At 52.0% G+C, this 24,127-nt stretch overlaps 1 protein-coding gene across 2 annotated transcripts in view; it reads right to left on the bottom strand.

The window, feature by feature from the left end:
* LOC132665160 (transmembrane protein 132B) overlaps positions 1-24,127 on the bottom strand; it is a 366,585-nt gene that overhangs the window by 73,478 nt on the left and 268,980 nt on the right. For both annotated transcript variants that reach the window (XM_078435941.2, XM_078435942.2), the window contains one exon: positions 19,663-19,849. In XM_078435941.2, coding sequence (XP_078292067.1) covers positions 19,663-19,849 — 187 coding nt within the window. The remainder of the gene's footprint in view (positions 1-19,662; positions 19,850-24,127) is intronic.

Here is a 24,127-nt window from a genome sequence, read left to right on the forward strand (position 1 = left end):
AAATACTGGAACTCAACAGAGTCACAGAACAGAGTGGTGGTCTACAAGTGTTTTTGAAGTTAACAAAATGGCAAGTGGTCATCCCTTCATAGCTATTAGGAGGAATCGTCAACAGCCAAATATTTCCAGATGGGTGCCCTTATCTGACACCTAACAAGATGGCATTTCCTGGAGCCCCAGGGGTTGGACAGAGCCCTGTCACTGTCACGAGCATAGAGTTGTGACAGCAACTGGCATGTGACACCGTCGAACCAGAGCAATTAATTGCCAGGACAAGACTCTCCAATTATTTCTCTTGCTGCTACAGTAACTGGCCGGGGCCAAGAGACTGGCCAAGTCCCCAAAATGAGTTCCCAGAATAAGGATCATGCCAAGCCACTAGACCAGAGGTCAGAAAGCTTTTTCTGGAAACGCTTTGCAGGATACATATGTTTTCTGTCACATACGCTTCTTCATTTTTCTTTCACTCTTAGAACATAACACATTCTTAGCTTCTGTGCTCTGCAGAAACAAGCCACTGGCTAGGTCTGATCTGTGTGCTACAGTTTGCCAAACCCTGGCCCAAACAATCTATGAGCTGCCTGGCACAAGCAAAAAATAAATCTGTGTTATTTTAAGCCCCTGAGAGATGAGACATGATTTCTTTTTTTTTTAACATTTATTTATTTTTGAAAGGCAGAGAGAGACAAGGAATGAATGGGGGGTGGGGGCCAGAGAGAGAGAGAGAGAGAGAGAGAGAGACACAGAAACAGAAGCAGGCTCCAGGCTCTGAGCTATCAGCACAGAGCCCAACGCGGGGCTTGAACTCACGGACCGTGAGATCATGACCTGAACGGAAGTCAGCCGCTTAACCGACTGAGCCACCCAGGTGCCCCGAGACATGATTTCTAAAGCAGCATAACCCCACCTATCCTGACACGATAAAATAAAATAGAACAGAAGAGACAAACGTCACAGCACATCACGCATAGTAAGGGCAAATATCATTTTTATTAAACTTTCAGTTTTATATATAGATGTGCATGATGCCTGGGTTTTGATGTCAAACGGTCCCAATGTTTATGGAACGGGTCGTAAATCCCCTCCCTGAGGGCCATGGCTGAACAGTTCCTGTAAGCCAGTCCTCCCTTGCTCTCGACCACAGCACCTCATCATGATGTTCACAGCACTCAACGTGAGTTTTGTTTACCTCTTTGTTTCTTTGCATTTGCTTGATCTGTTCCCCGCCTCCCGCCACCCCCCCCCCCCAAGACTGTCTGTTCCTGAGGCCAGAAGCCGTGTCCACGACTTGCATCACTGAATACCCTGCACCTGCCTGGGGTGTAACAGACTTTCCATTAATATCTGAATGCATAAATGAACAGGTACTTCCTTCACACACACATAGGGTCTCTGGGTAGGGAAGGGATACAGAGACCCAAGGAGGGCACACTTCCAAATGGAAAGTTCCTTTCTAAGAAGCCCTGACATGTGCAGGAAGCCCAGGGAGACAGAGACAGAGGGGGCTGGATGGCTGTCAGAGAGGCGGCTGGGGGACAGTGGTCACACAGCCTCCCCCCAAATCCAGACATCCCCGGTGCGTAAGGGGATGATGTCTGCCAGCTCCCCAGGATTGCACGCGGCCGTCCACGCTTGTCTCTGAGAGGCTGAAAAGCACAAAATGCTAAGAGCACAGGGGCACCGTTTTATTTATGCCCAGATGCTGATTCCACACAATACCTACATTTCTAGAGCACCCTGTTGAAATTCCAAAGCATTTGCTTACATTTTAAAATCTCTTTGTGTAATCTTAGAAGACCTGTAAAACCAGTATCCTTGTCTCTTTTTTGCAGGCAAGAACACTGAAACCAGGTTCCCTGGTTTGCACAGAGTCCCGCAGCTGTGGGGTCACCTAGCTGAGCAAGGAGCCCCCGTTTCTGACCCCACCGCAGGGCTTTTCACCAGCTGTGGTGAAACGTCTCTAATTCCCCCTTGGCTCATGGCTTCTGGGTTGAGCTTCCCTCCCACCTTCTCCTGATTTAGCAATTCCCTACCTGGTTTACGGGCCTATTTGATCATTTCATTCATTTGGAAAGGTGGGTTTATCAATGAGGCATTCTATTGGTTCTAGGTGGGGTTTTTTTGTGTGTGTCTTCTTTTGTTTTTAAAACAGCTTTATTTAAGTATAACTGATATACAAAAAACCCGTCCCTATTTAACGTATACAAGTTGGTGGGTCTGAACATACACAGGCACCCATAAAACCATCATCACAACCAAGGTAATGAACGTATCCTTCATTTCGAGAAGTTTCCTCCCACAGTTTCTTCGTGTTTGGTCATAAGATGTCTTGGTTTGAGATCTCCCCTCTTAACAAGTTCTTCCGTGTACGATACCATGATGTTAACTGTGGGCACGATGTTGTGCAGCACATCTCTAAAGCTATTTCCACCTGTGCAACTGAAACTTTATGTCTGCAGAACAGCACCTCGCCACTCTCCCCTCCGCCACCCTGGCAACCACCACCCTCCTCTCCGCCTGGATGAGGGTGACCCTGCCGGGCTCCGCGTACACACGGAGTCACGTGGTATTTGGCCTTCCGAATCTGGCTTATTTCACGGAGCATGATGCCCTCCAGGTTCACCCACAGTGGTGCCCACGGCAGGGTTTTCTTTCTTTCTCAAGGTGGGAGACTATTCCACTGTATAGACACGCGCATTTTCGACGCCCATTCACCCGTGGGGCGACGTTGAGGTTGTTTCCAACCTTGACTCCCGTGAACAATGCTAAGCTGAACAGGGAGTGCCGATATCTCTTCGAGATTCTGTTTGATGTTTTTGTTATTCGGACTTCTCCTCTCTGGGTTCCGTCACTTAACGCCTTATCCCCTGATGCCAGGGTCTTCCTTTCAGATAAAAAGATGATTATTTAACAGGCTGAAACCCAACCACGTGGCCAAGGCATCACTCACTACTGCAGCTATCTCTACAGGGAAGGCCAGGAGGGAAAGGGAGGAAGGGGGAGAGGTGGCAGACCTCCCCCCGAGGCCACAGCACCCCTTCCCTGGGTCTGCTCCAAAGCCTGGCTCCTGGTCTCAGAAGAGAACCAGCAGCTTCTCCAGCTGGGTCTCAATAAATAAATGAAGGTAAGGGTAGCTCCACCCAAGGGTGTCAGTGGCTTCGCTTGGTCTTTGACTGTGGGACGGAATACTTCCTCCTCCATGAAAGAACCTTCCCCCCAAAGCAGGAGAATTCTCCCCCTTGGATGGAAGGTCCCTGCTGCCTTCACTGATGCCAAGAACTGAGTCTCCCTCACCCGTCCCGGCTCCCACCGTGGAGTCCAGCACACGGGCCCTCCATCAGGTGTGTGGAAGGAAGGACTGGCCACCTGTCCCCCAAATCTGAACGGCACTCCCCAGTTCACCAAGCATTTCAGGACTTCTGGTCCAACACAGCGGCTGACCACTTGGTTTAGCTCATTTCTCCCCCCGGGACCTCATTAAACTGAGACTAAAGGAAGAAAAAGTGGAAAGCCCTCAACAAAAAGGGGCCTTCGGTGATCAAAGATCAGACCCATCCTTTCTGGAACCGTGGTGACTGATGAAGTAAGGGGGGTGCTTAAAGGAGGATGTGAAGAATGGATTAGCATTGGAGTGAGGCGTCAGCTTCTGCAAATGTGACAAATTTAAGCACAAAAATATATGTAAAACTAATAAATATCTAAGCAGAGGAAAGTGGGAAGGAGTCCAAGGGTACCGTTCACGCATCTGTCAAAGAAGGGAGTCAGTTAATACCAGCACTGTCTTCAGTGACAGAAAATTCTTTATCTGTGCTAATAAGGTCACCACCAGCTACACGTGGCTTTCTGGCACTTGAAACGCGGCTAGTGCAACTGAGGAACTGGATCTTAATGGTATTTAATGTCGGTTAATGTTAATTTAAATAACCACATGTGACCAATGGCCGCCACATTGGACAGCTCAGACGCTGTCCTGTGTCAGAGAGGTATGTGCACACCCACGTTCACAGCAGCGTTATTCACAACCGCTAAGGTAGGGAAACAACCTAAACGGTCAATGGATGAGCCGACAAATAAAATGTGATATATAGGAATAGATAGACGAACACTAGTCATCTTTTAAAAAGAAGGAAGCCCGGCCATTCGGAACAACATGGATGAATCTGGAGGACATCATGCGACGTGAAATAAGCCAGACCCAGAAAGACAAACACTGATCTCATTTTTGCGTGGAATCTGAAAGAGCTGAATGCGTAGAAACACACAGTGATGTTTGCCAGGGGGTGGGGGCTGCAGGAAACGGGGAGATGTTGGTCAAGGGCACAAAGTCTCAGTTATGAATAAGATGGGTGAGTGCTGGGGATCTAGTGGGCAGGACGGACTTCAGTTAGCGATACTGTGTTGTATACTTGAAAGTTGCTAAGGGGGTACATCCTAGGTGGTCTCGCCACACGCACGCGCACGTACGCAGAAAATGGTGACTACGTGAGGTCCCTGCTACTAACTAGCTTGATTGTGGTAATCGTTCCACGATGAATGTGTACATCAGAACATCACCCTGTATACCATCAATGCCCACAATTTTTATTTGTCACTTATGCCCCAATAATCTGACAACATAAATAAATAAAATAAGTAAATAAGTAAATACAAACATATAAATAAATGAAACAGTATAATAATAGACATAAGGTGGAGCTCCAGTCAGTGACTCGTTTCGCCTGGAACTTTCCGCCGGGCCACAGCGAGGTGTTTCAACGATCAGCGTATCTTGTAGCGATTGGTTTTTGAAGCTCAGACATTTCACATTGGATTCACTGCCTTCTGTTAAATCTAAGCGAAACGGGAAACTTAGCACTTGAGAAAGTAGCGGCACACGGAGGATGACGTCATTGTTAGAAAGCACGAGGTCGTCTGCCGTCCACTCGTCCGGCCATCTCTGTGCAGGGCCGTGGACTTAGATGTGGAGTGACGCGTCTAGAATGTCAGCGAAGGCCCTGCCGGGGCTGCCGGGATTCTGAGGTTTCCTGGAGCCCTTTGGAATGTTTACAGCGAGCATGCGTCCTTTTCCGTGACAACCGTGGAGCAGGGCCTCCATCCAGCGGCAGGGCGGGGGTGGGGCTGGCGGAGGGAGGCCACACCTTTCCGGGCTGACAGGTGCCCGAGGCAGGTGCCCCACGGCAGGTGAGAGCGCGGGGTGGGGCTGCGGGGGGCGCCTTCCTGGCTCCCACTTGGCCCCCGGGGGCGGGGGGGGGGGGGGGCAAGGGCTTGAGGAGGCAGGTAGGTAGGTAGGTGGGAAGAAGACTGCGCAGGGGCAGATGTGCAGGGACCTTCCAGGGGGAGGGGAGCGCGGGGCAGGTGTGGCCACAAGCTGGTCTGCGCGCGCCATCTAGTGGGCGCCCCGGGGACGGTCGGTTTGGGCAGGAGCCGCTGGAGCCAATCAGAATCGCCGTCTTGCCGGTTGTGAAATCAAGGCCCTTTGGGGAGAGGTGTGCAGGGCTCCGCGCTAAGCTATGCAAAAAAAAAAAAAAAAAAAAAAAAGGAGGGGGGAGTGCATTGCCACATTTCCTGCGCGTTTCCCTCTGGGGTGCGCGGGGAGGGCAGGGGCCTAAGGATTCTTTACAGCCGCATCTAATCCAGCTGGTCAGTGACCCTGGCCCCCTGGTTACAGAGTACTTTCAACGTCACCACTACTCTTAAGGGTCCCCCGTTTAAGGGCACTGGTATGCTGAAGAGAAGCGGCGGTTAACGTTCACTGGGCCCATGTCATGGGACAAGCCCCGGACATATATCATTGCCGCCCACAGCCTGGATGAGGCTATCCTAGGGGGAATTATATTGTCCTTTTGCAGATGAGATGACAGAGGTTCACGAAGGCGGGCTGTGTTGAAGATCACAAAGCTTAAGGAAGGGGTGAGGCAGGTCTGAACTGAGACAGCCTGACTTTGCATAGGTGCGCGCGTCTCCCTGTCTCCCTGGCTGCGGACATGACGCTGTCCCTTCGCTGACCAGCACGCAGGTGGGCGGAGTCCTCGCGGGTGAGGCCTCTGGTGTGTCATTTCCAAGCAGGGAACCCCAGTCCTGGTGGAGGCACCTGCAAGGCCCTCGCTCCCAGGGACTTGCATATCCGTCACTCAAACAGCCCAGTTCACACGTGGACAGTAAAGGAGACTTTTCTTTCCAGAAAGAAAATTATGTTCTCCGAATACAGCCTCCTGACGATTTTACCACCTTTAAGGGGTGTGTGTAAAACAGAAGCAAATAAAACCCTTCACATAATTGCTCTCAATTTTGTCATTCGGGGCTCATCACCCAACAAAACAGAACAATTCCCGAGAAGAAGTCGTTGATGGATGTTCCGCTCAGCGGAGAGGTCTTCGTGAGATAGGTTATAAATATTAATGGTACTGACAGAGCCTTAAAAACGTGTCCTGTGGCAACCAAAGAGCCCAGAACTCGTTATTCCTCTGACGGACAGTCACCAGTTTTTTCCTGGACTTGCTTACTGGGTCTATCTTTCCTGTTCACCTTCAGAAATTATCCAGCAGCAAAGGTTTGCCAAAAAGACGTAGGTCAACCGAACTAAACATCTTAATGGGTTTTTTCCCTTCTCCTTTTCCACTTAGCTGACTCCGGTTCACTCTCCAAGAGCAATCCTTTTGATGTTATTATTTTTTTTATTTATCTATTTTGAGAGAGAGACCGAGAGCGTGAGCGGAGGAGGGACAGAGACACGCAGAATCCGAAGCGGGTTCCAGGCTCCGAGCAGTCAACACAGAGCCCAACGCGGGGCTCGAACCCAATGCGGGGCTCACATGAACTGTGAGATCATGACCTGAGCCGGAGTCAGACACTCAACCGACTGAGCCAGCTGGGCGCCCCCTATATTGTTATTTGTTTTTAATGCAAGTTAGGAAATGACATAACATCTCAATCCAATGATGGGGCCACTGGGGCGACAGGCTTACTGAATGCGCTCCCTGGCATCACGCCCTGGAAACATGCGAGCCGCGGACAGGTGACCTGTGTCTGGCACATTAGAAGTGTTCATACAGCGGCACTTACAAAGCGCGTGGCTTTAATCTCATCCGACAAAGATGGTTATTTCTGGTCATTTGGAAAGTGTACCCACTGGACACACATTCTCCTTGACAATTTAAAATTGCTCCTTTCAGCGGTGACTGCGTCGGATCAATCAAGTGAAACTGTGTGTATATAACCAAGGTAACAGCTATTTGCAGAACATCTTGCTCTTTCTTGTATATACAAGAACCTAAAAGAACGGCAGTAAGTTTATTCCAGATAGCGACTGCCAAACGTGCTGTCACCAACGGGTAAGGATGCTAACAAATTTGTTTTGGGGGAAGGAGAGGCCCAGGGGGCCTCCTGGATGGACTTGTGAGGTCAGGAGTCGACAGAAAGGCTTTTCAGTCTCATCCTTGTTCTGGTAAAGGGAGTCCAGTCAACAGGACTCAACACACTGGCTCAATGACCGAAGATCTCCCAGCCCTGTAAGCCACCATCCAGACGTCCGCTCTGGCTAGAGGTGTAGACGGGGTGGGACGGGTCTGCGCCCAATGGCATCCAGATACAGGTACGTTGGCAAATCCGGGGTATATTATGTAGCTACTCACTCTTCCTGCACCTGCGATGGGTTAGTGTCCCCGGGCAATTCATGCCCACTGGAATCTCAGAAGGTGACCTTGTTTGGAAGGAGGGTCTTTGCAGATGTAATGAGTTAACACGAAGTCGTACTGGATGAGGGTGGGCCCTGAATCCAATGACTGGGGTCCTCATAAGGAGAGGACACAGAGAGGCACACACAGCCAGCCCTGTGGTACAGAGGCAGGGAGTGGGAGTGATGTGGCCACAAGCTAAGGAATGCCTGGAGCCACAGGTAACGAAGGATCCAGAACCCTGGAGCCTTCAGAGGGAGCGTGGCCCTGCTGACATCTCACTTTCGGAGGTCTGGCCTCCAGAACTGAGAAAGTAGTTACCATCTGGTTGGCGGTGATTAGTTATGGCCCCAGGAAAAGAAGCACCCAAGACGGACTACTGACTGATCGCCGCCCTCACTCCTGCCTCAACACGGCAGTGTTCGGGCATGCGACCATTTGGCACATGATATAAACCCACTTCCCACCCCCAAACCAGATGGAGTTTTGTAGGATGCACCACAGTAACAAAAAGAAGAGGGGCAGGGGGGAGAAATGGAAACCACGTAAGTATTCATCAGTAGGGAAATGAACTATGGAATAGCCCACCACAGAATACTACAGAGCAGTTTCTAAAAAATGGATGAGGCGACTCCATTCGCATGGGCATGCAAGAGCCTCCAAGACATACTGTTGGCTGTGAAGAATGTGATACGGAACACAACACCCTTTGTTTTAAAACACAGCCACGCACGAGACAACACCGCGTATTTTCTGCAGCCGCATACGTGGGTCTGAACGCAGCCCCGGTTCCGGATGAGAAACAGAAAATGATAAGCCTTAGTGAACTTGGGGGAGGGGGGTCGGAATGGGGTGGTCACACTTACGCCTGACCCGGGATGTTTCGGGAGGATGCAGTCAAGCACTATTAGATCTTATGTTTTAAGTTTGAAACCAAAGACAAAGGACGAGAAAAAGACTCACTCACAAGCCTTCACAACCTTCTGAACTGCCCTCCCACTTAAGACCTCCCAAAGCCATGACAGACCCCCCGAGGGGCCACGGATGCCTGCTGGACCTTCCTGGGGGCCAACCCGACCGTGCTCAGAGCCGGCTCAGGGCTGGGGGCTCCGAGGACGCGGGTCGCCCCTCCGAAGCCCAGCCATCTACAGTGCAGATAGGCAAGGGACAGATATCGACAGCCAGGGAGGGAGAGAGATTCTTTCCTTCCACGACAGGACACAAGGGCTTCACGAGATTTAAGTCCCCCCACCCGTTGCTTCTGGGGTGCCATCAGACACGATCAGCCCAAGAAAATAAAAAGGCTTCAACGTGGCAACAGGATTAAGCCACAGCCACTGGCCCACGCACGCTTACAGCGAGGGAGGGGCCCGGTAGCCCGAGCCAACAGATCAGACAAGAGCAGTTCCATGGCTTGGCCTGGGGAGGGAGGTGGCCTGTGCCCTCCCTCCCGTGGGAGCAAGAGCCAGCATCCCCGAGCATGAAGGAGGAGAAGGGCAAAGGAAAACGGGGTTCTCAGAAACGGAGTCCCCCGGCCCCCCAGCTCTAAGCTAGACTGGGAGCGCGTCTGTGGTCCCTCTCTGCTCTGAAGGCCTCCACCGTGATGACGCCTCTCTAGACATCACACCTGTGCCTCGTCCCACCCAACGACGTCGAAACAGCCCCGTGCCAGAAATCCCCCGTGTTCCCTACACCGTGCACCACTGTTCTAAACTCCTGCTGTTGACGGGCGGTCTCAGGCCAGGCTCTATCCCGGACAGTTGCCACACGTGACTTCACCACAGTCCTGGGCCGACTTCGCCCATGGGGGGACTGAGTCAGGGCAGGTGAGTCACTCGCCCAGCATCATGTGGCTGCTACGAGTCAGAGCTGGGATTTGAACGCAGCTCTGAGTCTGCTTACCGGGCGTGTTCCTCGGGGATCTGAGTTTGCCATCCACTCAAATCGTTTCGAAACTACTGCTGGTCTGGGTTACCGCTGAAAAAAAGAAGCGTCCCCAGCTCCACGTCTGTTGTGACTGTCGCTGATACTCTCCTGGTCCAAATCCAAGCTAGGCACGGATCCTGGACAGAGGCAAAGGCTGGGACCTCCGTGCCCAGGGCCCCAACTTTCCAGGCTTCCTTGCGGCCCCAGAGGAACAGGCAGGGAGCAGACAGTGGGTGCTCCCTACTCTGGAGACCACGGATCCTCATTCCAGCCTGGGGAACCCCTCTCTCTCTGCCCCCCTCTTCCTACATTCAAAGGCATCCCACCCTCCCCCACTCTACTCCCAATGTTTGGAGGGACTGAGATGGGGGTCTATTTACAGAAGACAAAAAAAACCCCAAAAAACAAAAAAAGCCACCATCATCTTCTCAGAGAGAATTTCCCTGCATCTGAGCCAACATCTGAATGAATGCGTGACAGGTCAAGGGCTGAAGGAAAAGGATTCCAGTTGGAGGAGGAGCCCAGGCAAAGGTCCTGGGGTAGAGAAGGCTTTGGAGTGAGCGAGGTGAGGTCTGAGGGGGCGCTGCGCTTTGGATACCCCAGTGAGGAGGGAGAATCACACTGCACGAGTTCTGAGCAGCCGCCGGAGGGCTCTGGACAGGAGTTTGCAGGGTCTAAAGTGTGTAAGCAGAGAGCTCTGTGTGTACATGGACAGTAGGTTGCACGGTGTCGAGGGCGGAGGCAGAAGATGAGGCAGCCACCCAAGAGGGGGCCGGGGGTGGGGGGGACCTGGGGTGGGGAGCAGGGGGGTGGGGCTGCAGCGCGGACGCTGAGCGGGGGCACATCCCTGCACTCAGCACACTGTACTGAGCCCGTCTGTGCGTACCCCCGCCTCACCCCCCAGGTCTCCCGGAGGGCAGAGACCAGCACTTGAGTGTTCCTGGGTGTGTGTGTGCATACATGCATGTGTGTGCACATATGTGTGTGCACACACGTGTCTACATCCGCGTGTGCACGTGCATGTGTGCCTACATGCGTGTGTGCATGTGTATATGTGCACACATCTACATGTATGTGTGTGTATAAGTGCACACACATCTACATCTGTGTGTGCATGTGTGTATGTGTGCACACGTGTCTACAAGGGTTTGAGCGCATGTGTGTGCACGTGTCTACATGTGCGTGCACACGTGTTTATACACACACGTGTCTACATGCATGTACATGTACATGTGTGCGCACACGTGTGTACATGCGCATATGCATGTGCGCAGACGTGTCTACATCTGTGTGTATGCACACATGTGCCTACATGTGTGTGCGCACGTGTATATGTGCGCTCACTGCCTACATGTGTATGTGTGCACACTTGTCTACATGTACGTTTATGCACATGTGTGCACACGTGTCTACATCTGTGTGTGCGTGTGTGCGCACGTGTATGAATGTGTGTGTTTCTTTCCCCCTCCAATGTCATGGACCCCTGAATCCTAACAACAGGCACCTGCTGCAGACCCCAGGTTACGAGCCCTGGATCCTCCTCTGTGTGCAATGGGACGTCACTGGATGCTTTTAAAAGTGGGATGAGTGAGAAAGGGCAACACGGTCTGGTTTGTGTTGCAAACACCAGCAGCGAAGTAACACCGAGTTAGGCCGTGGAGTGCGCCCTCTGACCAAAGCTGACCAGGTGCCATCTGCCATCCGATGGTGGGCTGCGTGCTGGGCGACAGAGCTGACGAACAACCACGCTGGCCTCTGGGCTCCAGGACTTCACAGCCTCGCGGCGTGGGTGGAGATATGAACAGATAACCCCAAATGTGACCCTGCTCGGGCCCCAGAACCTGGGAATATGGAGCATAAAGGGGTTTCAGACGTGATCCAGTGAAGGATCCTGAGATGGGGAGGTTGTCCTGGGTTACCCCGATGGCCCAGTGTCACCGCAGCGTCCTTGGAAGTGAAAGAGGGACGTGGGAGGGTCAGAGTCCAAGGAGATGCGGTGATAGAAATGGACCTCAGAGTGACGTGGGGCCCTAAGGCAAGGAATGTGGTGGCCTCTAGAAACTGGAAACGGGCAAAGATCGGATCTTCCCCATGTGCCTCCAGAAGGAACACAGTCCTGCTGATGCTTTGATTTTTGTCCCGTAGACCCAGTACGGAATTTCCAACTTCGGAAATCGTAAGATGAATTTGTGTTGTTTAAAGGCCCTAAGTTTGTGGTAATTTGCCATAGGAGCTACAGGAGAGGAGCACAGATGCCAAGAACAGGGCCTGGGCGCCAGGAGGCCCGTGCAATGTTAGCTGTTCCAGAAAGGCCCGCAGGAGCAGCCCTGCCTTCCTCCCCAGCTCTTCCCCCATCCCCTTCTCCGAGGTCCTGAAACACGCCAAGCCTAATTCTGCTGTACGATGCCCACTGCTCCCTCTCGGGGCAAACACCAGGCCCTTGGAAAGATGTTTTCCTGATCTTCCTGATGCCTCTGACTCTGCCCAGCCTCTCTGTTCCGCTACCATCAGAAGTTTGTCACCACCCGAAATGACGGAATGGACTCAGCACCCTGCTGTCCCGGAAGGTGAGCACCACGAGAGCTGGGGCTCTGTTTGTCACCACTGGCTAGAACACACAAGAAGGAAAGAAGTATTTGTGCCCCGGTCTTGTAAAGTCTCGGGCCAATACAGCTGAAAAGGAATCTGATGATCTGTTGCTTTTTTTTCCCATGCGGAATAATGTACCCAGTTGCCTAGAAACTCACCAATCGTGTTCACTGTTTTATGCCAACCTTGTTGAAAGATAATGTGTTTTCATCTGCCTGCGCAGAGCTCATTTTTTAGTTTTAAGAACTGTGGCTGAAGAGTGGACTCCAGCCCTGCACGCCAAGCTACCCCTGGAAATAAATCTCTAAGCTCAAAGCTCAGTAATTGGACGGAATGCCGGAGAGAAGTGAAGGGGAGGGAAGAAAAGACTGAGCGGAGGCAGACAGACAGAAAACTTGTGCTTTCATAAAGCAAAGAAACAGGCACTGAGTTAGCATTTCCCAGGCATGGAGGGGACAGCAAAAAGACTATTTTTAAGTTGTAGATTTTAAAGATGATGCAGAAAACATCATTATTACCCTGGGTTATGACACTCTTCTTTTTAGACTGCCCTTTTTAAGATGGGATTTTTGAAAGTTTTGACCATCTGTGCTGTTCTGCTAGAAATGGAAATATCAAGTCACAAATGGTTTCCAACTCCAAAATTTCCATCAATTCCATGCTCCCCCTTTCCGGGTACCAAAACATAATGAATACAGAACACAGTGTACCCTAAATAAATGTCTGTTGTATAGCGATTGACCAGATGGATGGATGGATGGATGGATGGATGGATGGAAGGAAGGACAGATGGACAGAAGGACGAATGGAGGGATGGATGGGCAGATGGACAAATAGATGGGCAAAAGGATGGATGGACAGATGGACAGATGGATGGATGGATGAGAAGGACAGATGGACAGATGGATGGAAAGATGGGTGGATGGATGGGCAGAGGGATGGCTGGCTGGCTGGCTGGCTGGCTGGGTGGCTGGCTGGATAGATGGATAGGTGGCTGGGTGGGTGGGTGGGTAGATGGATGGATGGATGGATGGATGGATGGATGGATGGATGGATGGATGGGTAGATGGATAGATGGATGGATGGATGGATGGATGGATGGATGGATGGATGGATGGACGGATGGACAGATGGATATATGGATGGATGGAAAGGGGGATGGATGGGTACATCACCACTGCCACTGTTCTTTTGCAAGCCCTCCTGCCTGGATCACTGCACTGGGGCCTGCCCTGGCTTCTATGCCTGGGGTCTGTCAGTTCTATCAGGCATCCCCCAAAGCTGAAAATTTACTTCCATGAAGTAGTGATTGGCTCATCACCCAAAAGGTGCCCACAGTGTCCAATGCTACCCAGGGTCACACAACTGTAGTAGCAAAGTTCTAAATCATAAGCTTGGGGTTGCCTTGCAGGGTAACAGTCCCCCTCAGAAGGGGCTGTGAGACTGGGCAGTCCCTGCTGACTGCCCACCCAGCAGTCTTCCCTCCTCTCCTCCCTGTCACAGCTGAGTCCCAGGTCCCATCTCTGCACCATGGCCATATCTGACTCATGAAATCAAACTCTTGCTTTCCTCCAGGAGGAGAACCCACCACCTGCCGTGAGACCGAACCTCTGTTTGGCCTTCCCGCAAAGTTTGACAGATAGGACTGCATGTGGCCAGAGCGCATAATGGCCATGATGAAAATACGGATGACTAAATATTACAGAGTGCTTACAACGTGCCAGGCCAACGTGCTAACACCGTCCCTGCAGGATTTCACTGAATCCTCACAAAACTCTATAAGGCAGGAAATACCATTTCACAGACGAGGAAACAGTTTCACAGACGTGACGTACCCACGATAACAAAGCTAACAGTTCAAATTTCAGTCTAGAAAGGTTCACCCAATAGCCTGTACTCTTGAGCAAAATGTTTCACTGCCAACTCCCTGAAAGGTGGAAATGATTGACGTTTTCCCAGGATGTACATCACCCCAGTAAAGCAACAGGGTAAAAAAGCTGGAAAGGTAGAGAGTCGCTAACTCTACACAAGAGTTGAAGGTGCTTGAGTCCTCCTGGGCTGCTTTCCAACTGCATACGTGACCTTTCCATTTGCCTGGATGTCGTAAGCATGTTCGTATCTGTCGGATCTCAGTCCGCGTAACACCACTGTGCGATACACGGGACTGGGATTCTAACTTGGAAATTCACAGGTGAGAAATGAAAGCAAAGACAAGTTAGCTGACCCCAGGAGGCCACAGGGAGAAGGAGAGGCCAGCTGGGCTCTGCCCTCAGGTCTCTTCCGGCCCCAGGGGTTGGAGGAAGCCAACAGCCCCGGCCCCTGGGGCGTCCATATCCTCCAGAAGGAAAGGCTTTGTGTGTAAACGAAGATCGAAGATCGCCAGGCCTGTGGTGGCTCTCCTGTGGGATCCTCTGAAAGAGCAGAGTGCAGAGTGCTTTCCTGATGGCAGAAAAGCAGTGTCCCCAGGGGCGGGGAGCTGTCAGAGGTGGTGCGTTGGCTGGGGTTGACACTGAGGTCCAGAAAGCTGCTCGGAAAGCAGCCTGGGGAGGCAACAGAAGAACGAATCACGAGAAGAAGGATGGAGAGCTCGGGGTACACAGCCTGAGGAGGACCAGAAAGGGGACTGGTGTCCCATAGCAGGGAGAGTGGGAGGAAAATTAACACCCCCCAAGGATGCCCACGTCATAACCCCCAGAACCGATGGGTATGTCACTTTGCACGGCAAGAGGGAAAGTGAAGGCTCTCGAGATGAGATTTTCCTGACTCATATCCAAGAGAACCCAATGTCATCACAAGGGTCCTTATAAGGGACAGAGGGAGGCAAGAGGCTCAGAAAGGAGACATAATGACAGAAGCAGAGGTCTGAGTGGTACGGAGCCAGGAGCCAAGGGAGGCGCGCGGCCTCGGGGAGCTGGAAAGGGCAGCGAATGGATCCGCCTCCCTCCCAGCCTCGAGAAGGACGCAGTCTTGCTGACACGTTGATTGTAGCCCAGGGAGACCCATGTCAGACTCTGGCCCGCAGACTACAAGACAGTGACCTTGTGTTGCTTTAAGCCATTAAGTCTGGAATGATTTGTTACGGCGGCAAAAGGGAATTAACACGGCAAATGAGAGCTCCAGCCGGTGGACTTGGCTTCCGATGGTAAATACAACCATTCGTCCCCTTGTTGAGCAAATGCCGTACGTGGGGCGCCATGCACCGTGCTGAGAAAACGCCTGGTGGTCGGAGCAAACACGGTCCCTCCCATCAAGCAGCTCGTGACCAGTATCTGCTTAGCAGTCTACTGCTGCCCAGCTCCAATGTGCCCCTCATCACCTGCTCTGTGAAAATGGATCTGAGTCCTTAACATCTTTCCTTCGCCGAAAGGCAAGGTGTGGAGCTTCGCCCGTAAGGGTGCCGGAGAGACGCTGCAGAGGGAAAGGGTTTGCTTTCTGATTGTGGCGCTGCCGTGCCCACGCCGTGACTTCTCCGGCACAGGTGGCTGCCTTCATGGGCAGCTCCCGCGGCAGCCGGCAGCCCGCAGCTCTGCCCAGCATCCACCTTGAGCGCCTCGACAGCAAGTGCCTCTGAGGAGACGCGTCCCTGTAAAGTGCGGTCCTCGAAATTCCAGCGAGTTCCACCGGTCGGCCACCTCAGCAACTTCTCCACATTCAGTGAGCCGTGACTGTACCCCCTCCCCGGTTAAGGTCTGGATCTCAGGGTGGGGGGAACCTCTTCCTTGGGCACGCGCTCTCAGCCCTCGGGCGGGGGGTACTCCTGATGTCTTCCATCCAGACGTTCTTGAGCGTTCTCTTCACTTCTCACTAAGCAACCCCTCGTTTTCCAGTCCTTGTCAGAATTAATAACTCTTTAAATCAAACTTTCCCTGTTCAAATTCTTTCTCCTGATCGGAGCCAGGCCAAGACAGATGTGCACAAACATATAAATAAGCATGAAATTCAGACAGTGGTGCAATCTACAAGAGACAAGTCAGCAAGAATATAAGGACGGAACTAAGTTGGTCTGAGCGGCCGGGAGAGGCCTCTCCAAGGTGACCTTTAAGGTGAAAAGAGACGAGAAACCAGCCAGTGGAGCATTCTGGCCGGGCCTGCGACTCGGCATGGCTGGGTTCTGAGCGCACAGGCTTCTGGTGAACAGGACACATTTGGACGTCAGAGTCACATCGTGCGATAAAACCAGAGCCGGCGTCCGTTCCCCGGACGGGCTCTGGTTCCTTAGGTGACCCAGCCCCGGTGCCCTGCCTCCAGCCTGGGGTGGGGGGGCCCTCGCTCCTGCCAGGCTTCCCGACTCTCTTCTGTTCTGTGTCTGGCTTCTTATCTGTCCTAATTCCCGCGTACCCGAAGGCTTGCACTGAAATGACTCTGTCTGAACTAGGAAAGTGGTTTCTGCTTCTGGGTACAACCCCATACAATAACAAGGCCATTTTGTTCGTGCCTGTGGACAAGTCTCATCGCACCTTTACATCATGCAGCAGAAGTTGTCCAGAGTTAGTTGCCACTGAGAAGGAAGAAAAGAGGTGGAGAGGAGGAGGGGGTTTGGGGGAGGAAGGGAGGGGGAGGGAAGGAGAAAGGAAGGGGAGGGGGGAGGGGAAGGAAGAAAGGAGGGGGGAGGAGGAGAAGGGAGGAGGGACCGGAGGAGTGTGGGGAGGAGAGGTGGGAGAGGGAAGGGGAGGAGAAAGGGGAGGGGCGGGGGAGGAGAAGAGGGGAAAGGAGGGGGAGGAGCAGGGGAAAAGGAGAAGGAAGGGGTGGGGAAAGGAGGAGGATGGGGGAGGAGGGAGGAGGAGGGGGAGGGAGGGGGAGGGGGGGAGGGGAGAGAAGAGGGAGGGGAGGGGCCTGGCAGGAAGGGAGAAAGGGAAGGAGCACATAGAAGGTACTTCCCTGCTAAGCAAGTAGGCAGAACCACCCCCACGCCCGCCCCCACCCCGAAGGCCACCCCTTGGCAGTTGTGGGTTTGGAGAGCAGCTCAAACAACCGATTTCAAAAAGATGAACTACCAACCTCGGTCCCACCATCCCACTGCAAACTTTCCTAAATAGCTCTGGTCCCCTGGGGTCATTTTGAAGCCGCTCCTCACAGTGATTTAAGAGATTGTGATACAAAACACCACTCAAGGATCCAACACTTTCCTGACAAAAGGAATTAAAGCCCAAAAGCAAGAAACCTTCCCTAAGTAAAGATTGACCAGATGGGGAGCAACGTGCAGCATCTCTTAGAGACATGCCTCCACCCCCCCCCCCGGCCCCCCCACCCTCCCCCACCACCCCCCACCCCCGGGGCTGAGCCCAGGCACCTGTCAGGAAGACACAGGGTCAAGGAGGCTGGCCCCTGAAGAGACGGTCAAAGCCCACCTGCTTTTCCTGATCTGCCAGGTTCTTCCTTCCTGTGTGGATTTCACCATCTCCTTCTCTTCCCCTCCCCCTGACTCTGTCCTGTCCCCGTGAGGGACACCCCACTCAGCCAAGAGCCATCAGTGAGGTCTTCAGGCATCATGAGAGAGGCTGTCACCACAGCCAAAGAGCATTTGAGCGTCTGTAGCAAAGGTCCATCAGGAAAGGTTATCCCAAGAGACGAGACTAATATCTCCTGAAGCCCAGAATGACAGAATAATTGTCCCCGCCGCCAGGTACTCTGCTCAGAAGGGTAGTTCCGGCAAGATGCTAAACTCAAGTTCTGGCCAAGGATGCGTCGTTGCAAGTGCGCCAACACAGCCCTACAGCAGTCGTAAACGACGCATCGCCATCCATCACTTGGCTGTGCTCTGACACAACTTTTTCCACAGACACAGGCAGCAGACTGGATGTGGTCTGTGGGCTGCACTCGGCCAACCAGGAGTCTGTCTCCCTGCCTGGTTCCAGCCTCCTTTCCGGCTCCTCTCCGAACCGGCACCTGCCCATCAGAGGAGAGCATGACACCCTCCCTTGAAATTCTGTCCTCAGAAGCAATGGGAGGCTGCGGGATCCCCAGTGAATCAACTGCTACACATTAAGCATAGAGCAAAATTGTAAGGACTCGGCGTAAAGATGTAACCCAACCTCAGCCAGATCTAGGTTGATCTGGAGAATCAGAACGGCCTCCTTCTGCCTTAAAATCTACATCCATCGATCTCTGCCCCTTTGCAGGGCCATTTCCCGCTGGTTGTGGCTCTGCCCCAAAACCACCACGCAGATCGTTGCTCATGGGGGTAAACTCCATCAGGCTAACTTTCAAGAATTAGATGAGCCCAGTAGCCTGGATTAAAGCATGGGGTTCTTTCACCAGCATTCGTTTCCAGCATATATGAACTGTCTCAGGCATCGTTCTAGGTGCTGGGGTCACAGACATGGACACGACTGACCAGAACCCTACCTCCACGGATCTCACCTTGCAGGGAGGACACGGGTAGTGAGCCCTGCACCTCCAACGCCGATGATATCTATGAAGGAGGTGAAACAGTGTGGTGACGTGGGCAGACAGTGATACAAAGGGGGACAGAGAGCCAGTTCTGGCCAACGTGGCTGGGGAAGGGTACATCTCTGAACAGTCAAGTTGAAGAGAAGGAGCCAGGCTTGGGGAGACTTTGGGAAAGTGTTTCAGGCACAGACGAGAGTAAGAACACAGATACAGAATTGCAGAATTAATTGGAGGATGTAGGGTTTCGTCTACAAGGATCTTAACCCTGGTATCCAACTTGAGTATGAATGACAGAAGCACCCACAGATTGCCCTAGAATATCTGAGTGTTGACCCCCACATTTTGGTCCCAGACAGGAAGGTCAAAGCAATGCAGAATCTTTCATGTTCCACTGAACATTTCCGGTGTGGAAAAGGGTATTAGGAATGCAGCGTTCCCCACGGATTGATCATCCCTGTGGCCCACTGGCACTGTCCTTTTTACATTCTGGAACCTCATGCATGACCCTGTGCTCTGGTGTGGTCCCCGAGTCTGGTCGCGAAGGGAGCTTCAACCAAAGTCAGAGGAAAAATCTGGTCACTCCAGGCCAGGCACAGAAACACAACAGGTTCTGTGGACTTCAGGACCTTATGCAGGCCCAGTTGGTCAGATCCTAACAAGGCTCCTTCAGCCCAGCTGCACTGTTCAGTTGTCCAGCCCCCACGCTCCCTGGGAACTTCCCGGCGAAGTCGAGTGACCCGGGCCACTCGCTCACATGCAAAGCACTGTCCCCACGCAGACCCCTGATACAGCACCTAGTCCTGATGTGGGCACAGACTGAGACGATAAAGGACAAGGGCTCCCCGGGAAACGTTCCCCAATATCCACAAGGAACAGAGATTTACAGTAGACCCCAAATAGTTTCCCGGAAGGCATTATGAGAAGTAGGTAAATAAAATGTAATCTAAGTGCATTTCCTTTGCTTCAATAACTTCATCAAGAGCATAAAAAATAACAGATTATAAAACGCTTCATGTTTCTTTGAGTATTAAATCACTCAAAGAAAACTTCCTGGTGACCCCCTTCCGAAGCTCAAATTTCTCACCATCGCAAGAGGGACAATGCCCACGAAGGATGTCTGGCTGACAAAGATCTCAGAGACGGCCAGCTCGCTCATGGAGTCCTCCACTGGGTATTCCACCTGCCAGGTGATGGGCTGGGCCCCGGCCAGGCCGCTGCTGTTGTCGACCCCGAAGTCCACTTGCAAGATCTCATAGAAGGAGCCATTTGTCCTGGAAAACAAACACATGCGAAAGTGCCATTTAAAACCTGACACTCAGCAGAACATCAAGAATGTAATAAATTGCCACCCTCCTCCTTGCCAATCGAAAGGGTGACTGCCAACTTCAACAGAGCACACGGCGGTGCTGACAGAGCCTCCAAGCACCGCACACGGCAAGGGGCCCTGAGCCTCCTGTCTGGTGTCGCCCCCACCCAACGCATGCCCATGCCACCATCCAGCACCGCGCACGGCAAGGCGCCCTGAGCCTCCCGTCTGGTGTCACCATTGTTCCAGTCCTGAGGCAAGTCCGGGATTCTGGCTACTTCTACTTTTACTTAGCTGTGTCTATGGACCAGTGGTTCAAGCTCTGAGCTTTAGGATTCGGGAAGAATGGGCTGGTGGGAGAATCAGGAGACCAAGCGTGGGAAGGACTCCCTAACTTCCTGGTTCGCTACATAACTATGAGCAACATATAAGATAGTACAGTAGATTGTTCATTTCATGAGCCCGAAATGGGATGAGATGTAAAGAATCCACCCGCCTTAATTCATGGAGCGACAGCGCTGCATGTGTATTTGGAAGCGGGGAAGAAGGTGGATGGGGCATTTATAGGCGAAAAAGGCCAATGCCATTCTCAATGATATTTCTGTACACAGGGAGCGTCTTATCATTGACAGGGACGTTGTAAATTATAGGCTGACTATTGTACCAACATAAGTCACCGAACAGAGTTAAAACAGAAGCCAGCCAGCACAGGACTTGTGAGCGATTCCTGCTGTAGCCTCCTCCCACCCTGGTGCTAGCTTTATCCCCAGCCAAGGAATATGACGGCCGAGTAACGGATTCACAGTCGCCCAAGACCTGAGTCACACGAACCAACTTATTCCTTTCTTGCCAGTGGACCTGCCTGGACCCAAGTGGGCCTGGAAGCCTCTGCCCTGCCTTTTAGGGTCTGGACAGGGTCTTCAGTTTGAACCCCCAACGCGCAACCTGTGAGGAAAGACTTTGGAAATGAACCTGGGCAGGCTGCTTGGCCCCCAGAAGTCTGCTACCATGGACAGCTCCCCTCCCCCCGGCCAACTCCCGAAGGGGGTCAAAACCACAGGGGGCTGGCGAGAGGGAGGCATCCAGGCACCCAAGACCTCATTCAGACACAGCAATAGTATTGACAGAACTGACCTGCCCCGTACAGAATTCCACACAAATCAGACCCACACCAGACTCCACACAGAATTGGTCGCATCTAACCTTTTCCCACGCAGCCAAGGGCTTAAGAAACTCTGATGTTGCTCTGTCTCATCCAGTGGCCACTAGCCAGAAGCAGCTACTTAAACCGAAATATAACTTTATTAAAGTAACACAGCCGGGTGTTCCCAGCTGAGCTGAGGCTGGGTGTGGGACTTGTGAGCTGTGAGTCCTCAAGTATCTATTTGCCGTGTTGTTCTGCACGGGGAGGACAGTGTTTGCTGCATAGAGATCCCAGGCCTTGTGAGAAGGTGGACAGTGGGCACGCATGGGGACCACTCCCCCCCCCAGGGGACTCTGATTTACTGGGCATCTTTAGTGAGAAGGCACAGAAGGGGGAGATTAAGGGCTGACCCTGAGCTGCCGAAGGGATTTCAGGGTCTCAGGAACTTAGGGACCCACTCCACGACCCTCATTCCCCACCCACCACACTCCGGCCTGAAAAATCTCCTCTCTGGTCACAGGATTTCCTCACTTCTCCATCTGCTGGGTGTCCTCCTGTAAGAGACGCTCGGTCCTTTCAGACCAGATGTTCGATCCCTCTAGACCGTGTGCCGTGCTTGTCACCACGACTGGAGCGCAGCTTCCAATACCTCCTGGTTTCTCAGCATTCAGTGGATCCCAGCAAAGTGAACGCCAAGAAAGTGATAACTTTCTGCTCTTGGCAGCTTAATCCTGCTAAATCTGCACTCCGGTCTCGGGGTACAGAAGCAGCCGGTCTCTGGGCAAAGAGGGCAGCCCCATTCTCCATGGGTCCTTCCTTCTCCTCTCTGACTGTCCAGCCCATGAGCTGGACCAGCTATGGGACTCTGCCCAAGTCCAGCTAGAAACGGATCAACGACCAACTCAGAGTCACTTTTATGCACAAGTTTTTATTTTAGGTCATTTCCCTCCAACTGGAAAGGCGGTCTTTTACTTTCAAGCAGCTGGCGTCCTTGCTAATAAGGCCATTTCCATGGAAATGGGTTTATAATTATTAACTACCTGCTCCTGATCTACTCTTGATAAGCCTTTCAAACTTAGAACAGTGTTTCACGATCCTCTCGACTTAATAATTACCAACTGCCTTTGAGGAACCTGGATCAGTACTTCAGCCATGAGACATTCATTAGACATTTTTCCCCGGGGTGGAGAAGTGAGCGCGTGCGTGTGTGTGTGTGCGTACGTGTGTGCACACGTGTGCATGTGTGTGTTGGCAGAGGTCAGGCAGGAAATGGGGCTCGGCAGCTTCTCCCCTCGAGTGAGAGCACACAGCATCCTCCCGAAAGGACTTGGTTCCCAAAGTCCTGTAGAAACTGCTTCAATAAAAGCTGAGCCTCTTTCCTGGGACCCTGGGACCCCAGAAGTGGGGCTGGGACAGCTTTTAAATGCACAGTGTGGCTACAGCTCAGACATGTCAGCAAGAAGGAGAGGGAGGGATGGGGCAGGAGAGGGGAATGGGGGCCCAACCCAGCAGGCTCCCCTGGAGCCACACCCAGCCATTTCTCAGCATATAACCCAAGATGACAAATAATTACAGCTGGGTTTTTTTGTTTTGTTTTGTTTTGTTGTTTGTTTGGTTGGTGGTGGAAGGGGACAGGGATGGGAAAGGAGGAATGAAGTGGGGAGGGGGGTTCAAAAGCTTGAACTCCTCTTGGGGCGCTGGGTGGCTCAGTCAGTTAAGCATCTGACTTCAGCTCAGGTCACGATCTCGCGGTCCGTGGGTTCAAGCCCTGCATCGGGCTCTGTGCTGACAGCTCAGAGCCTGGAACCTGCTTCGGATTCTGTGTCTCCCTCTCTCTCTGCTCCTCCCCTGCTCACACCCTGTCTCTCTCTCTCTCTCTCAAAAATAAACACACACAAAAATTTTTTAATCAAAAGCTTGAACTCCTCTCCAGTAAACTGTGCCATTTACATAGATTTTTTTACCCCTCCCCACAATCCCCACAAACTTCTAGATGGTTCTGAGCTACCAGGCTGAGATGCTAAAGCCTTCCCCACATGAGTTTTTCTAGAAATGGAGCAAGAGAGGCTGACCTCTGTCAGGGTCTCTGTCTTAGGAGCCTTTCTCTGGTCATTACTTTTTAAATGACCACAAACCAAGGAACATACTGACCCATGACTGCAATGAACAAATGCCCCAGAGTAGATCTGCTGGTTACTCACAGTAAGTACGAGGAGACTGAAATTTGCCATCCCATCTAGACCGTTCACCCCGTGAGGACAAGGATGTGCCCGTAGCAGCTGGCACAGTACCCAGCAAATTGTAGGGATTCAATACGTATTTGTTTAATTCATCGAACATACTTAAAAGGCCCAGCAGGACATCCCGTAAAATTCCGGGGGGTGTCATTTGCCTTCTGGGACACAAGGAGCTACCAGTCAGCTGAATTCTGAGCTATATTCTTATGCCTGCCTGGTAAGTATATTTATATACTCCTTGCTTTGAGAAGGTATGTCTGTCTCCACCATTACAATGTAATTCTCTTCTTTTTTTTTTAAGACTTTGTTGTCGTTTTCTTCCCCCAACAGTTTTAAGTTCACAGCAAAAATGAGGGGAGGGTATAGAGATTTCCCATATTCCCCCTGCCCCCCAACAAGCTTCCCCTGTTATCAACATCCCCACCAGATGGTACATTTGTCATCATCAGTGAACCTACACTGACACATCACAATCACCCGGAGTCCATGATTGACGTTATGGTTCACTCTACAGGTCTGGACAAACTTATGACACAGATCTGCCATATGGTGACGCACAGAGTATTCTCACCACCCCAAAAATCCTCCGGGCTCTGCCTATTTACCGCTCCTCCACTCAATGCCTGGCAACCACTGATCTTTTACCGTCTCCATGATTTTGCCTTTTCCGGAATGTCCTATCGTTGGAATCCTACGGCACGCAGCCTCTTCAGATTGGCTTCTTTCACTTAGTGATATGCACTCAGGGTTCTTACACATATTTCATGGCTCGATAGCTCATTCCTTTTTAGTGCTGATAACATTCCACTGTCCGGATGGACCGTGATTTGTTTATCCATCCACTGAAGGACATCTTGGTTTG

This window comes from Panthera onca, chromosome D3, assembly GCF_046562875.1.
Source record: "Panthera onca isolate mPanOnc1 chromosome D3, mPanOnc1 haplotype 2, whole genome shotgun sequence".
NCBI classification, from domain to species: domain Eukaryota; kingdom Metazoa; phylum Chordata; class Mammalia; order Carnivora; family Felidae; genus Panthera; species Panthera onca.